Genomic DNA, 14,391 nt, shown 5'->3' on the forward strand with positions numbered 1-14,391 from the left:
AGGCAACCAAACAAAAAGTGTTTATTTCTTTTGAACTCTTACCTTCCATCTTAGAATCAATATTATGTATTGGTTCCAAGGCAGAAGAGCAGTAAGGGATAGGCAGCGAGTATTAAGTGACTCATCCACAACATGGAAATGTCTGAGGACAGATTTGAACCCAGAACCTCTGGTCTCTAGGCTTGACTCCCAATTCACTGAGGCACCTAGCTGCCTTCACAAAAAGAATTTATTAATCAATGTCTGACATTCTGCTTAGCTGTGAGGATACAGGGAAAGGTAAAAACAGCATCTGCCCCCAAAGGGCTTACATTTACATGGAGAGATACATGTGAGATATATACAATGTAGATGGGAAACTGTCTTAGAGGATAAAACACTAACGGTTGGTGGAGGTGATGAGATGATCAGGAAAGGCTTCTTACAGAAAGTGAAATTCGAACTGTCTTGAAGGAAGCCAGAGAACATGTGAGGTAGAGAAGAAGATGGAAAGCCAGGAAGCAGTTCAGTACAAGCACTAGAAGTTAGGAGATGGATTTGGGGGTGAGAGGAACAACAATTAGGCCTGTGTAGACAGATCATAGACTGAAGAAGGAAATAATGTAAAAGATGACCAGAAAGGTAGGAAAGGATCAAAATGTAAAAGGGTTTAAATTTCTAACAGAAGAATCTATATGTAGGGAACTACTGGCAATTATTGAGTAGGATGAAATGGTCAGCTAGCACTTTAAGAAAATCACTTGGATAACTGAAAGTCATTGGGGTAGGGAAATATTCGAGGCAGGGAGAACATCTACAAGGCTGTTGCAATAGTTTAGGTGAGAGATGATGAGGGCCTGGCCTAGAGTGGTGGCTGATTGAACAAAGAAGAGATGCATATGAGAAATGTTATGGAGTTAGAAACAAGATTAGGGAATGAATTGGCTGAGGGGAGAGAGGATAGTGAATTGTGGATGACACAAAAGCTGTAAAACTAGATAACAGACTATCAGTGTCTTTGACAGTAATAAAGAAATTTGGGAGAAGAAAGGGGTTTGGGGAAAAGATAAAAGAGTTCAATGTTTATATACACCAAAATTGGAATATCTATGGAATATACTTCACTGTTCAAAAAGCAAATCATGATTGAGGGTTATGTTTCAAGAGAGAAACAAAGGCTGGATATATAGCTCTGGGAATCAGCTGCATAGAACTGATCATCGAACCCATGAGAGTTGATGAAAACACTAAGGGTGCTAGTGAAATAAGCAGATTAATTCTGTATTGTTTTTAATTGATTCTATTTACAATTCATTTGTTTTGTCCTATAACTGCCTAAGTCATGGTTCTATATAGTTCAGAATTCAACTAGACTGTAATGAGTTAAGTTTAGAAATCCAGGTGTCTTGTTAATCACTGTTCTCTTGTTATCCAAAGAAGTCTGGTCTATGATTGCATATCTTGCAGGTGAACTCATACAATGAGCATTTATTAATCACACCTCAGCTCTATTATCAGCATATAGATTTTTCCATTCATGATGTTGAGCTCTTTTAACCAAAAATAACTTGTTCCCTGCTTACAAAGTCCTGCTTTTTGTTCTATACTTCCCAAAACTATAAAAGAGAGCTGTCCCCTTATTCGGGTCTTAGTTTTGCTGAATAAGCTGAGATCCTATTTACCAATGAATTTGTGCTTTTACTAATAAACTGATCATGTTGGGAACTTTGTGCTAACTTATAATAGCAGAGCCTTAGGGGAAACACTCAGATATTTAGCATTATGGAAAGTGGAAAATAGTGAAGGAGTTGAGAAGAGTGGTCAGAAAGTTATATAGAAAGAAGAGAATAATACCTCAATAACCTAGAGAGAAAAAATACCTGGATAAGGATGATGATAGACAAGTCAGGTACTGAAGAGGTCAGACAGACAGAAGACCAAAAAAGGCTTAATTTTAGCAACTAAGAGATCATTGTCAACTTTTAGAGGGAGCAGTTTCTATTAAATAATGAGATCAGAAGTCAAATTGCAGAAGTTTCAGAAGAAAGTGAGAAGAAGGGGAAGATGAGATAATGTTTGTCAAGTACTAGCACGATGTCTGGCACAAAGTTAGTGCTTATAAATGCTTACTCCCTTTTCCTTCAGCATAAATACCTTTGTCAAGGAGTTTAGCAGAAAATGGGAAGAGAAACAGAAGATAGTGGAGATGGTTGGATCAAATGTAGGTTTTAAGCCTGGGCATGTTTGTAGACATTAAGGAAGGAAACTGTAATAGGGAGAGACTGAAAATAAGAGGGACTGGGGAGGAGAGAAGGGGTTGGGATCAAGGTACATGTAGATAGGCCTTGTCAAGGCCACTTCTTCATCTGAGAATCTAGGGAAGATGATTAAGTGATGTGAAATGTGAAGAAGATGGAGGTAAGTGACCTCACTTTTTTTTAAGAGGATTTAAATATTTTATTTTTTTAGAAAAATTTTCCATGATTCCATGATTCATGTTTTTACTTTTCCCTTCACCCTACCTTCACACACACCCCCCATATCCAATGCACATTTCCACTGGTTTTAACATGTGTCATTGTGACCTCGCTTTTGGTGAAAGTATGAAGTAAAGTCTTTAGGAAAGAGGATCTGGGTGGGGAGTGCCATAGGAGATACAACTGATCTAGTCATTAAAGCTCAAAATATATTACTTTTTCAATCACTTACAACTTCAAGTCTTTGGAAACTATTCTAAGATGTGAAAAAAAAAGCATTCCTGGAAGAATACTTCACATCCTAAAATATAGACTCCAAAGACTTGAGGTTCTAAGTGATTGAGATAGCAGTGGAATTTATAACTACATGATGGGCATAAGTAGCCTTTAGTATATTTCAAAAAATTCACTACACACAAGATGTGTTTTTTTAAGGATATAATTGATGAAATGTATACTAGGGAAAAAAAGAATTGGTTAGGTAACAGATGCAAGTAATGTATGTAATCAATGGAATATAAAAAGATCTAGTGAAAAGCCCCATCCAGCCAATGGAATACTCTCTGGAATGTTTCCCTTTATGAGAGAGAACATGGCCAAGAATTACATAGATAAGTGTGATAGCAAGCAGGCTAGAACACTGAAGGAATAAAGTGTTTATATTAATGAGATCGCAAATTCATCAAGAGACAGAAAATGAAACCTTAAGTTCACAGCTGTCTTCCCTTACAAAACTAGATTCTACTCTTCCTGAAAGTGCTATACCACCGTTGTATAAAATTAAAGTACTAGTAGAGGTTTCAAATGGTAGGAAGAAAGAAAGTGGGATAGGCTAAATGCCTTTCAGGATAATCTAATGTGAATTAATATTGAGTAGGGAGGGGAGGGTGGTGACTTTTTGGATTTGATAAACTGTATATTCCTATACAAGCTATTGTTTTTTGAACTTGTCATGTCCCTATACCTATTATATCCTTGCTGAGTATTATTTATATAGACATTGGATTTTCATACTTAGTAAAAAAAAAGTTTTTTTTTAAATTATTATTTGCTTTATTGATTATCTCTTCAGATCCTGAACTTATATTTGATACATCTGGCCTATAACAACAGCTTGGTTTATTTGTACCCACTCTTTTGCAAAATAGGATCCAAATGAAGACACTGAGTGGAATGATATATTAAGAGATTTTGGAATTCTTCCTCCAAAAGAAGAAAAAAAGGATGAGACCGAAGAAATGGTTTTACGTTTACAGAAAGAAGCCATGGGTAAGATTATAGATCTTTAGAGTAAAAATGCCATAGAAGAAATAGATCACAAAAAGTGAAAAGGAATTTAGCGATTATCTAGTTCAATCCCCTTATTTTGCAAATGAGAAAATAGACCCATAGAGAGATTCAGTTATTTACTCAGAGTTACCCAGCAAGTTAGTGACAGAGCTAGGAATAGAACCTGGGTCTTCTGATTCCGGATACAATGTTCTCTCTCATCATCACATTACCTGTTTATTTGAAAATTCCATGAGATACTGTTTCCTTGATTATTTTTTTTCGTGGAATTGAGGTGTTTCAAATGTAAATAGGAATTTCATGGGGGAAAAAAGTTAACAGAATGAGGTATGAATAGACATCATATTATCTTACTTTTTGCTTTATTGATTCTTTGTAACAATTGGCACCCAAATTTCCATAGCATTCCTTTAGCCCAGAGGCATCCCGTACTCTCAGTCTCTCTATAGCCATATTTCTGCATTCCATTTATTTCTTCCAAATGCAAACATTTTTTGTACCTTAGTTTGAGAAACACTGCCCTCAGGTTTACTGCTTTGCTAAGATGTCCAATCACTGGGTTTATTTCATATGAATCATTAAGTTGTAGATTCCTTTCTTAGCTATAAAATTCCAGTTATACATTTTTTGAAGGCTAAAGACACTTGAGAGTTGAACAAATTCTTCAATACTTGAATCTCTATCATTGCTTCAGAATATTTCTGGTTTAGGTATGTAAATATTTTTCAGATATGAAAAAAATGAAATATATATGTGAAAATGTTACGAAATACTTAACTATGGATAATTATGCTACATGAGAATAAGAGATGCCCCTTACTCATTCCCAAGACTATCCTTTCCCCTCTATTTCTTCGATCCCGCATTCCGTCAGACAAGGTCTTGTTCCATCAATTCTTTTCTTATGCGTAGTTTTTGTCATGCCCATTCATTCTGTCACATGTCTTCAGACTTGCTGTTTTCCTCACCATTTGAAAGTAATGCCATAAAGTAGAACAATAATCTTTTCTCCATTCTGTTATCCCATGAATTTGTCCCATTTACCACCTTCATTGTAGGGCCAAACCTAAAAAAGTAATCGGCATGTTTTCAGTCATTCTTCTGCTTCTACTAATCTAACTTTCATCTGACTATGCTCTCAACTTATTGCCAAAATCAAAACCTTCCCTCAGGTAGGTGCTTTAAAAAAACGTTCTGCTGTAGAGTCCACTCCTTCTAGATATGCTTTTTTCCCTCTACTATTATATTCTCCTGGCTCTCTTAACTCTTAACTTCTTTCTTTTGTCTAACAGTCCCTCCCTTATCCTAACCCCTTACTCCCCTCCTATTTTTCTGAAACTTAAGAAGACTTTCATACCTTCTAGATGTATATGTTATTCTTAACCCAGTTCCAATGAGAATAAGGTTCCTGTGCTACCTTCTTTCCAACTTATCTTCCCTTCCATTGTAACAATTCTTCCATTCATGTCTCTTTTACATGAGATAATTTGCTCCACTTTATCTCTCCGATCATCCCATCATAATCATCTCAACCCCAAGCCTTCTATCTGTGTATACTCTTTCAAACTCTCCTAGTAATGCTAATATTCTTAAGAGTGAAAAATTATATTTTCCCATATAAGAAGTAAATAATTTAACCTAATCAAATCCCTTATAATTAATCTTTCATGTACTGTTTCTCCTGATTCTTATAAGTCAAATTTTCCATTCAATTCTGGTCTTTTCCTTGAGAATACCTGAAAATTCTTTAGTTCATTAAGTATCTACTTTTCCCCCTTACAGGACTGCCCTTAGGTAAGTTATTCTTTATGTAAAACCAGTTCCTTTGGTCTTCAGAATGTTCAGGATTTTAATGTCAAGGTTTCTAAATCTCGTGTTATCCTGACTCCATAATATTTAAATTCTTTCTACTTGCTTGTAATATTTTTCTCCTTGACCTGAAAGTTTTGCTACAATGTTCCTGTGAGGTTTTGTTTTGGGGATAGATTTTAGGCAGTGATTGGTGGCTTTTTTTTCAACTACTATTTTACCCTCTAGTTCTAGAATTCTAGGGCAATTTTCCTTAATAATTTTTTGAAATAGGGCAGAGCTAAAAAGAACAGTGAATAGAGCACCAGGCCTGAAATTAGGATGTCCTGGGTTCAAATCTGGCTTCAGACATTGCCTATCTGTATGACCCTGGGCAAGTCACTTAACTCTGTTTGCCTACCTCTTGCCTTTCAGTCTTAGAGTTGTAACTAAGACAAAGAGTCAGGATTTTAAAAAAAATAATTTCTTGGAGCATAGTGTCTAGACTCTTTTTCTGATCATCTCCTTCCATGATCCATCTCCACCCCCAGGTGAAAATTACATTCCATTCCTCCATTTTCACAAGCCACCTTTTATCTCTTATGCTTCAATTATATTATATACAGTGCTATCATTGTTCATTTGTTCTGGATCATTGCTTATTTTCCTGCAGCATATAATTGGAATAGAATATAAGCCTCATGAAGGTAGGAATTGTTTCAATTACTTTTGTATCTTTCTCATTCCCTAACAATGTTATCCATGTATTAAACACATTTAATGGTTATTGAATTACTATATTTCAGTTAAACCATATGAAAAAATGACTCTTACCCAGTTAAAAGAAGCTGAAGATGATTTTGATGATGAAGATATGAGGGCTATGGAAATATATAGGTACAGTAAAGTCTCTAACAATATCCTTTATATTGTTTGGGTTTGAATGGATCCAATATATGATATCTATAAGCAGTGGCAACACTGAGTTGCTGAGAATAAAGACTGTGCTTGAGCTGAACCTTAAGAGAAAGTAAGAAAGCTAAGAGGCAGAATTGAAGAGGCCATGCCATCCAAGAATAGAGAACCGCCACTGCAAAGACAAAGAGAAAATAATAAATTAGCATGTATGAGGAACAATAAGAATTCATTTTGGCTGAATTATAGTTAATAAAAGGTGATAATGTATGTAGTTGGACTTGGAGATGTGTCAGATTGAGATAGGCTTTAAGTGACAATGGAGTTTATATTTGATGCTAGCAGAAATAGGAATGTTTGAATTGATTGAGTGGGGAATGACATGGTCAGACAAAGTTTAGATTGGAAGAGAGAGAGACTTAAAGTAAGAAGACCAGTTAGGAAACCATTGCAGTGGTCCAGTGATGACCTGTACTAGAGTTTTCTATATGACTGGAGAGAAGAGGGCAAATGTAAAAGATGTGGCAGTTAGACAACAAAATATGGCAACTGATTTGTGGGATGAGTGAGAGTGAGGAGCTGGGGATGACACTAATATTGCTGGATGTTTGGGAAGATGGTGAAACCCTCAACAGAAATTAAACAGCATTCAAGGAAGCTGGGTTTGGGGGAAAAGTAGGTGATAAGATGCCTAATCAATCTCATACACTTTAGACTAATTTGGAAAAGTTCTCTGAACCATAGGGATATTGAAGATCATATGAAGATATGCCAAAAATACTTGGATGAAATCCAAGGAAATTACATCAGAGATTTATAAGAAAGTCATTCACGGCAGAGAAAGTGTTCACAAACGCTTTTCTAAAAAAGTTAGACTCAATTGGAGAGAGAGGAGATGTGTATGTATTGAGAGGGTAATTTTTCAGCTCTACAACCCCCTGAATTTTGAATATTTCAGGGAACCCATCAATAGCATTCTTGACTATATGTAAATGTAAATGTAAAACTAAAAAAAAATTTTAAAAATTAAAAAATCATTTCCCTAAAAAAATGATGCCCAGAAGTCAGGAGATATCTATAGATTATCACACTAGTTAAACTACCTTCATCTTTTATGGCCTTCTGACATACTTTAGAATAGAAAAGATAGGACCGAACTATGGCAGAGAAGGGAGATATTGAGGCAGGTCATCGGCTCTTCAAACATTTCAAAAGACCCAGACAGGATCTTTCCCCAATTTCCATTCCTGGTGCCTGTCTAACTAAAGACACTGTAATCTGCTATTTTGTTACTCAGATGTTTAATGTAAACTGAAGCTTGTCTCAACTCCAAAGTCTAATAGTTGCCTATTGAGAGACATAAATGTAGTTAAGCAGAATGATTGCAGTGGACGACTGATGACATACATGCTTCCTGCCTCCTAAAAGAAAGATCAATAGACTCAAGATGCAGAATGAGACGTGTTTTTTGGATATGGTCAGTATAGGAGATTGTTTTAATTGACTATTAATATTTGCTACAAATATTTTTTCAGTAAGGAGCAAGGGGGATGGAAAGGAGAGGAAATATTTTTTCTTAATAGAAATTGTTTTCATTTGATTAAAAATAATAATAAAGGGGGCAGCTAGGTGGCTCAGTGGATTAAAAGCCAGACTTAGAGATGGGAGATCTTGAATTCAAATATGGCCTCAGATACTTCCTAGCTGGGTCACTGAACCCCAGTTGCCTAGCCCTTAGCTGCCTTCTGCCTTGGAACCAATATTTAGTATTGATTCCAAGAAGGAAGGTAAGGGCTATAAATAATAATAAAGTTAAGCAGAGAGCTCTTTTTCTGACTCATTAATACTTCTAATTGAAGGCTCAGAGCAATTGTGATAGTACTCATAAATTTTTGACTAACAGAAACTCCCTAAAAAGGAGGGAACCATGTGGACCTTAGGAGCCATTATGTGGTCACCTAGTCTTAAAACAAGCTAAATTGTTATAACAGGGTGTTAATACTTGTAGCAACTTCTCTCTTCTTCTCTGGCTTGATAATGTTTCCTTCTACATGAGACTTTTCCCAATTCACCACTCAGCTGCTAGTTCCTCTCCCTTACCTTGCCTATCTACCTACTTACCTGCCCCCATCCAATGACATTTATTTTATATAGGCCTTTGACATACTTATATCTGTACACTTTGTTTCCCGCAGCAAAAGCTCCTTGAGAGAAACTGTATTTCACTTTTGTCTTTCTATTCCTAGTATCCTGTCATAGTGTCTGGCCCATAGTAAGGTCCTAATAAATGCTTGTTAATTATTACAAAAATGTTTGAGGTGAATAACCTCTACTGTTTCAATCTCTTCTTATTTTTTTTTTTTTGTCTCTCCAGAAATACAGAACTTTTAGACAGTTTTGCCTTTCTTCCCTGTCTTTTATAATGGGCACAAGCATGCCAAAAATGTCAAAAGAAATTCATAATAGAAAGCTAGAATACAGTGATACTTCCTGAATTTTCTTTAAATTGGTAGCACTATAAAGTCATTTTTACAAGTATTCATTTAAACATTTAGAGTCTATAAAATTATGCCAACAGAATTATAACGACTTTCTTTTAAGAATTTTCTTTTTTTTTTTTTAATTAGACAAAAGCGTTTACAGGAATGGAAAGCTCTTCAGAAAACACAAAAATTTGGGGAACTAAGAGAAATTTCTGGTGACCAATATGTGAAAGAAGTTACAAATGCAGAAAAAGATGTCTGGGTTATAATTCACTTATATAGACCAAGGTAATCCCTGTTCCCTTTCTCCAGAATGTACATCTGGTATGGTTTTTAATGTACTTTTATGTTTTCAAGGTTCAAGTTTCCTCTTACTTGGTACTTAAATGAGCTTCTTGGTATACAAGTTCCTTCTCCATTCTTCATTCTTTTTGTCGGTTCCATTTACCTTTTTTTCATTTCTCAGCTGGAGACAGCCCATCGGGCAAAAACCCTCAGTTTCTTTTTACCTTTTTTGGAAATGTTTCTCCTTCAGTTGCCTCTTCTCAATAAGTACACACAGTTCAGTAACAAAAGAAATATGGGATTGTTGCTTTGAGGTCTGTAGTCCAGGAGTTTGATAACAGCTTCTGTCTCAACCAACCTTATACAGGATGGATTTGAGTAGCCTCACTTCCTAAGTCCTGGGCTTCTCTGGTAATTGCCTTTATTTTTTACAGCTTGTATTTCTACAGTTCCATTAATCTTCTGTTCATTGTCTCAGGAGTTGGGTTCCCTTTAGTCTGATTTTTTTTTAGTTCCTTTCTGATTCACCTAACAGGACTAATTTGTTTCACATGATGGGATTATCTGGAATGGCTGCATTTTTACAGTTAGCTTAAGGCTTTATTACCTGGCCCATTTTTTTATGAAAGACTAAATCTCTTACATAAATAATGTCTTAGCTCCATTTTCAAGATAAGGAAACTGAAACTTATTAAGTGACATGCCTTGGTTATATAGTGGCAGAGCCATAATTCAAATATAATCTAAAAATTAAAAAATAATGTAGTAGTTTATTTATATTACAAAACTCTTCACTTTAGAAAAGTATATTGTATATCTGATATTTTTAAAAATTAGATTACAAATTGAAGGCTCCTTCCAAATTGCCATGGTACTTCATAGGACAAATGTGTAATGCCACTGAAAATTCTTGTTGGTAACCAATGGGCTATCTCTTTGGAAAAACGGATTAGAAAATCTGTTAGAATTTATGAGATGATTATCCAAAGTGGTGAAACAATATTGGAAGACAAACTTACATAAAATTAATATAATTATTTGGAATTCTCTGGCTTAGTATATCTCTTTTTAAAGTAAGTTAAAATATCATCCTTAGTTGCCTAGTCCTTACTGCTCATCTGTCTTGGAACCAATACACAGTATTGATTCTAAGACAGAAGGTAAGGATTTAAATATATAGATATAGATATAGATATAGATATAGATATAGATATAGATATAGATATAGATATCATCTTTAAGTACTATATTTTCCCCTTAAGTGCAGAAAAGATTTTGATGAAATTAAATGAAATTACTTTTCATCTAGAGTTACAGCAGAGCTTTCTTTTCTGAGTTGAACCCTAAATTTTCACAGAAGGGATTTTCATGCATATTATTCCCTTTAAGAGTAATAGGTAGCTTATCCTTACATGTTACACTCCAAGATGGCTTATCAATATGGACTTTGATCTTGCTTTCCCCATTCATTCCACCTTAGACATGGGACCAGTATTGAAAGACCAGAGAGCAATGGAGAGAGTGAATTTGTTCCCTTTTCACCCATCTTTCCCTGTTCTCTCCTTTCCTAAAATAATTAAAATGTTCTAGGTATCATAAATGATATGAATCAATATCATTGAGATTCCCTGGAATACATTAGAACTGCCAGTGCCCTATCTACTTCTTCAGGGACCTTATAAATTATGAGCCATCTTAGGCCAGAGTTAACTACTGGCAAGATTTAGGCTATCCTGGCTTACCTTGATCAGGAAGCTAATCCCCAAGGTAACACCAATGACTTTTGAATTACCCTAGAGTCCAAGGGTGGAAACAGACTAACCCAAAAGAAAAAATGACAAAATGTTTGAACAGAAATGGAAAATAACATAATGATAGATTTGTGTCATAAGACCCTTCTGACTTATTTTTTCCAACTTAGATATTATTTTTTAAAATCAACATATTTCTATTCCTTTTTTATTTCAGCATCCAAATGTGTTTACTGCTTAATCAGCAACTGAGTATTCTAGCAAGAAAATTTCCAGAAACTAAATTTGTTAAGGCTGTTGTAAATAGTTGTATTCAACACTACCATGACAGGTGTTTACCCACAATTTTCGTGTATAAAAATGGTCAGATAGAAGGAAAATTCATCGGAATTATTGAATGTGGAGGAATTAATCTGAAGTTAGAAGGTAATTTTGTCTTGGATTATTTTTAAGGTAACTGGCAAAGATATATAGAAAATATATAGTACTTGTCGCATTTTTCTGGCTGCCTATTAAATTGCACCCTTATTGTAAAACAGGTCCATTCCCATGTCTTTGATGATGTCTTCCATGTTAACTTTGAGAATTCATTTCCTCCTTAGTTAATATTGCACATATTTCTATATGTTTCATCTATCTATCCTGTTGTTTTAAAGCAATTTTGATTCTTTGGCAATTGTAATAATGCATGATTGGTATCCATGTAGTATCTCAATTGCTAAATTGAGATGCTAGCCACTCACCTGACTTTGTTTAGCAAAAGATGTGATCCCAGAGAGTTTCATATTTGTCCTAGAAATAGCTTTGAAAGGAAAGAAAGGAAGAAATAGGGAAAATATTTTAAAGAGACAAACAAACCTACTCCCTTAGTTTTTCCCCTTGTGTAAATGGAATTAGCTTATCCTCATTCATTGTTAGACTCTAGCCATCAGAAATAATGTCACCCCACCCAACTTAGAATTAAGTGGGGAGGGGAAGATCAGTTACCCACGTGTGACAATAAATAACAAATCAAGAACAAGGGACTGCCCTTTGGGCAGTCCAAAACAGTGTTGAGGCTGCCTTTTGTCCACTTGAAATTGAAGGTGGATGCAGGAAGTGACAAAAGATACTATCTTTTAAATATGATGGTAACTTCCTGTGGGGTGGTTGGCACTTTGAACTTAGTGTTGAAGGATCTCTGGTGAGGCCTCAGACTGCTTCCCTCTGAATTGTCACGTGGGTAAGTTAGGCTGACTTCCTTTCTCCTCTCTTGGCATTTCTGGAGGCTTTAGCCTCAAGGAGGCCTCTCTTACCTCTCTAATTGTAAAAGGCCTTGTGGCTAGAAGCCTTGTTTAATTAACCTCTGTGCTCCTTTGCTGGGGCCTCTAAATTCTTATCTGGTCCAGGCCAGAGTTTCTCTCTCTCAATTTCCCTACCTTCAACCTTCTTAATTGTAAATAAACTTCTGTAAAAGTCATCCTGACTTGGATCTGTTTTAATTTGAAATCGAGTTAATCCAATTTCTGGCAACCATACCTTAAATATCTAGTTTCCCCTCTTACACTCTCCTGTCTTTGCCTCTGATTTTCTGGACTTTGAAACAATGCCTCGGTGCATTCTAACTCTACAGATTCCTTCAGCACCTGGGTCTTCCTCACCTAGAACATCCTTCTTCAGAACATTCCTCTGCCATGTTGACCCCATTGTCCCACTGGAGAGTTCTTCTAGAGCATTCATTTGGGGAGGAATCCCAGGCTGTTTCAAATTTCATCTCATCTCCTTCTTGGTGCTTCTTCTACCTTTCCAGTCTTCAACACCATCCTCCCTTCCCAAGAGTACATCCCTTGCTGATACTTTTCAGCTTCCTTTTGTTTCTTTTAGCTTGCATTTGTATCTCCAGCATTTAGCACAGAGCCTGGCACATAATAAGGGCTTAATAAATGCTTCTTGCCTTACCTAGAATTTGGGTGCCTGGCTTTAAAATAAATCCATTTTTTATGCCTTTATCAAGTTACATTTTAAATTGTGCCTTCTTGGCTATAAGCTCCTGCTGGAAGCCAGCCAGCATTTTCCAGTTATCTTGAGAGGTGTGATGGTTTAGCTGAGAGGGAGGAAGAAAGAGAGTCAGAGACACAGTGGGTTTTCCAGAAGTTGTTCTGTCTTACTTCCTGTAGAATCTTTATTATATACCTTTCTCTCACAGTCACACAAATGCTGGGAAAATTTACATTTCAAATTCAAAACAGAGAAATGAAAATCAAGATTATACTGGTTACATAAAATTTTGACATCCAAAACGTATTTCTACCTATACCTAGTCTAAACAGTCTTCAAGGCTACCAAGACCTTGTTATATAAGTTTTAGTTTTATAAAAGAACCTTCAACATATTTCAAAAATGGATTCGAGTGTGAGAACCTCCAAATTCAGGGGGACAAGTCTAATGTGGGAAAGTAGTGAAGTGTGAGAATGTTTTAGTTTCATAGGGTTAAATTCAGTGTGAGAAAGGATTGAGGCAAAAAGGTATTTTTGTTTTGCCATACTGTGACCTTCAAACTCTGAGACAGAGAAAAGAGCAGCCTCTGCTATTTCACTGAGGGTGTAGTTATTAACTCATTAAATGCTGGTTGTTTATAGAGTATACAAGGGAATTCTTATAAGAAAGTTTATAAACCAACTTTTATAAAGAAATTTTATATCTATACTACAAAACTTGAGGCTATCCTAAAAATATAGATTATAGTAATTTTAATAGTAAAAAGTATTAATCAAGAGAGAGTAAAAAAGAGGGGTCTGATTGGGTATCCATCCATCCTGTGACCTGATTTTCAGACAATAGGGTTCATTGTAAGGCTTTGCCATTTACATTGTCTCAATGGACCCTGATGGACGCCCTTATTTCTCTGAGGGGCTCCCAGCAAGCTCCAACTTTAATTTTGAACTTTCTATACCATATAAATATTTTTATATTTTCATCTTACTGGGTTTTTGTCTGGACCAAAACATGTTTGTTGATTAAGTAATATTGTTCTGTTTCTTATCACAGAACTTGAATGGAAACTAGCAGAAGTTGGAGCTATACAAACTGACTTGGAAGAAAATCCTAAAAAACAAGTTGTAGACATGATGACATCTTCCATTAGAAACACTTCTATTTATGATGACAGTAATAGTTCAAGCAGTGACAGCGATGAGACCAAATATCCTTAGAAATATTTAATAAATGGCTTTCCACTGTTTATTTTGCCCAATCATGTTGTTATTGCCTTTATAAATCAGTAATCTGAAGCAATGCAAATAAATTTATTTTAAATTCATATTTACAGTAGAACTGATTATAGCTTTACAACCCGACCATCTTTTTAACATCTGCCCTCTTGACTCTCTTAACCAGAGACCATATCCCAGAGGATATCACCCTGTTAGCTTTTAGGCCTACATG

The 14,391-nt window shown here is 35.6% G+C and overlaps 1 protein-coding gene across 1 annotated transcript; it reads left to right on the forward strand.

Moving 5' to 3' along the window:
* Window positions 1-3,610: 3,610 nt before the first annotated feature.
* Window positions 3,611-14,159, forward strand: PDCL2 (phosducin like 2). Its single transcript, XM_044681393.1, has 5 exons — window positions 3,611-3,725; window positions 6,341-6,431; window positions 9,077-9,220; window positions 11,186-11,394; window positions 13,996-14,159. The coding sequence occupies exons 1-5, from the start codon at window positions 3,695-3,697 to the stop codon at window positions 14,157-14,159; spliced, it is 639 nt and encodes a 212-aa protein (XP_044537328.1). The 5' UTR covers window positions 3,611-3,694.
* The last annotated feature ends 232 nt before the right edge of the window (window positions 14,160-14,391 follow it).

The sequence above is a fragment of the Gracilinanus agilis genome, chromosome 6 (assembly GCF_016433145.1).
Source record: "Gracilinanus agilis isolate LMUSP501 chromosome 6, AgileGrace, whole genome shotgun sequence".
Classification (NCBI taxonomy): Eukaryota; Metazoa; Chordata; class Mammalia; order Didelphimorphia; family Didelphidae; genus Gracilinanus; species Gracilinanus agilis.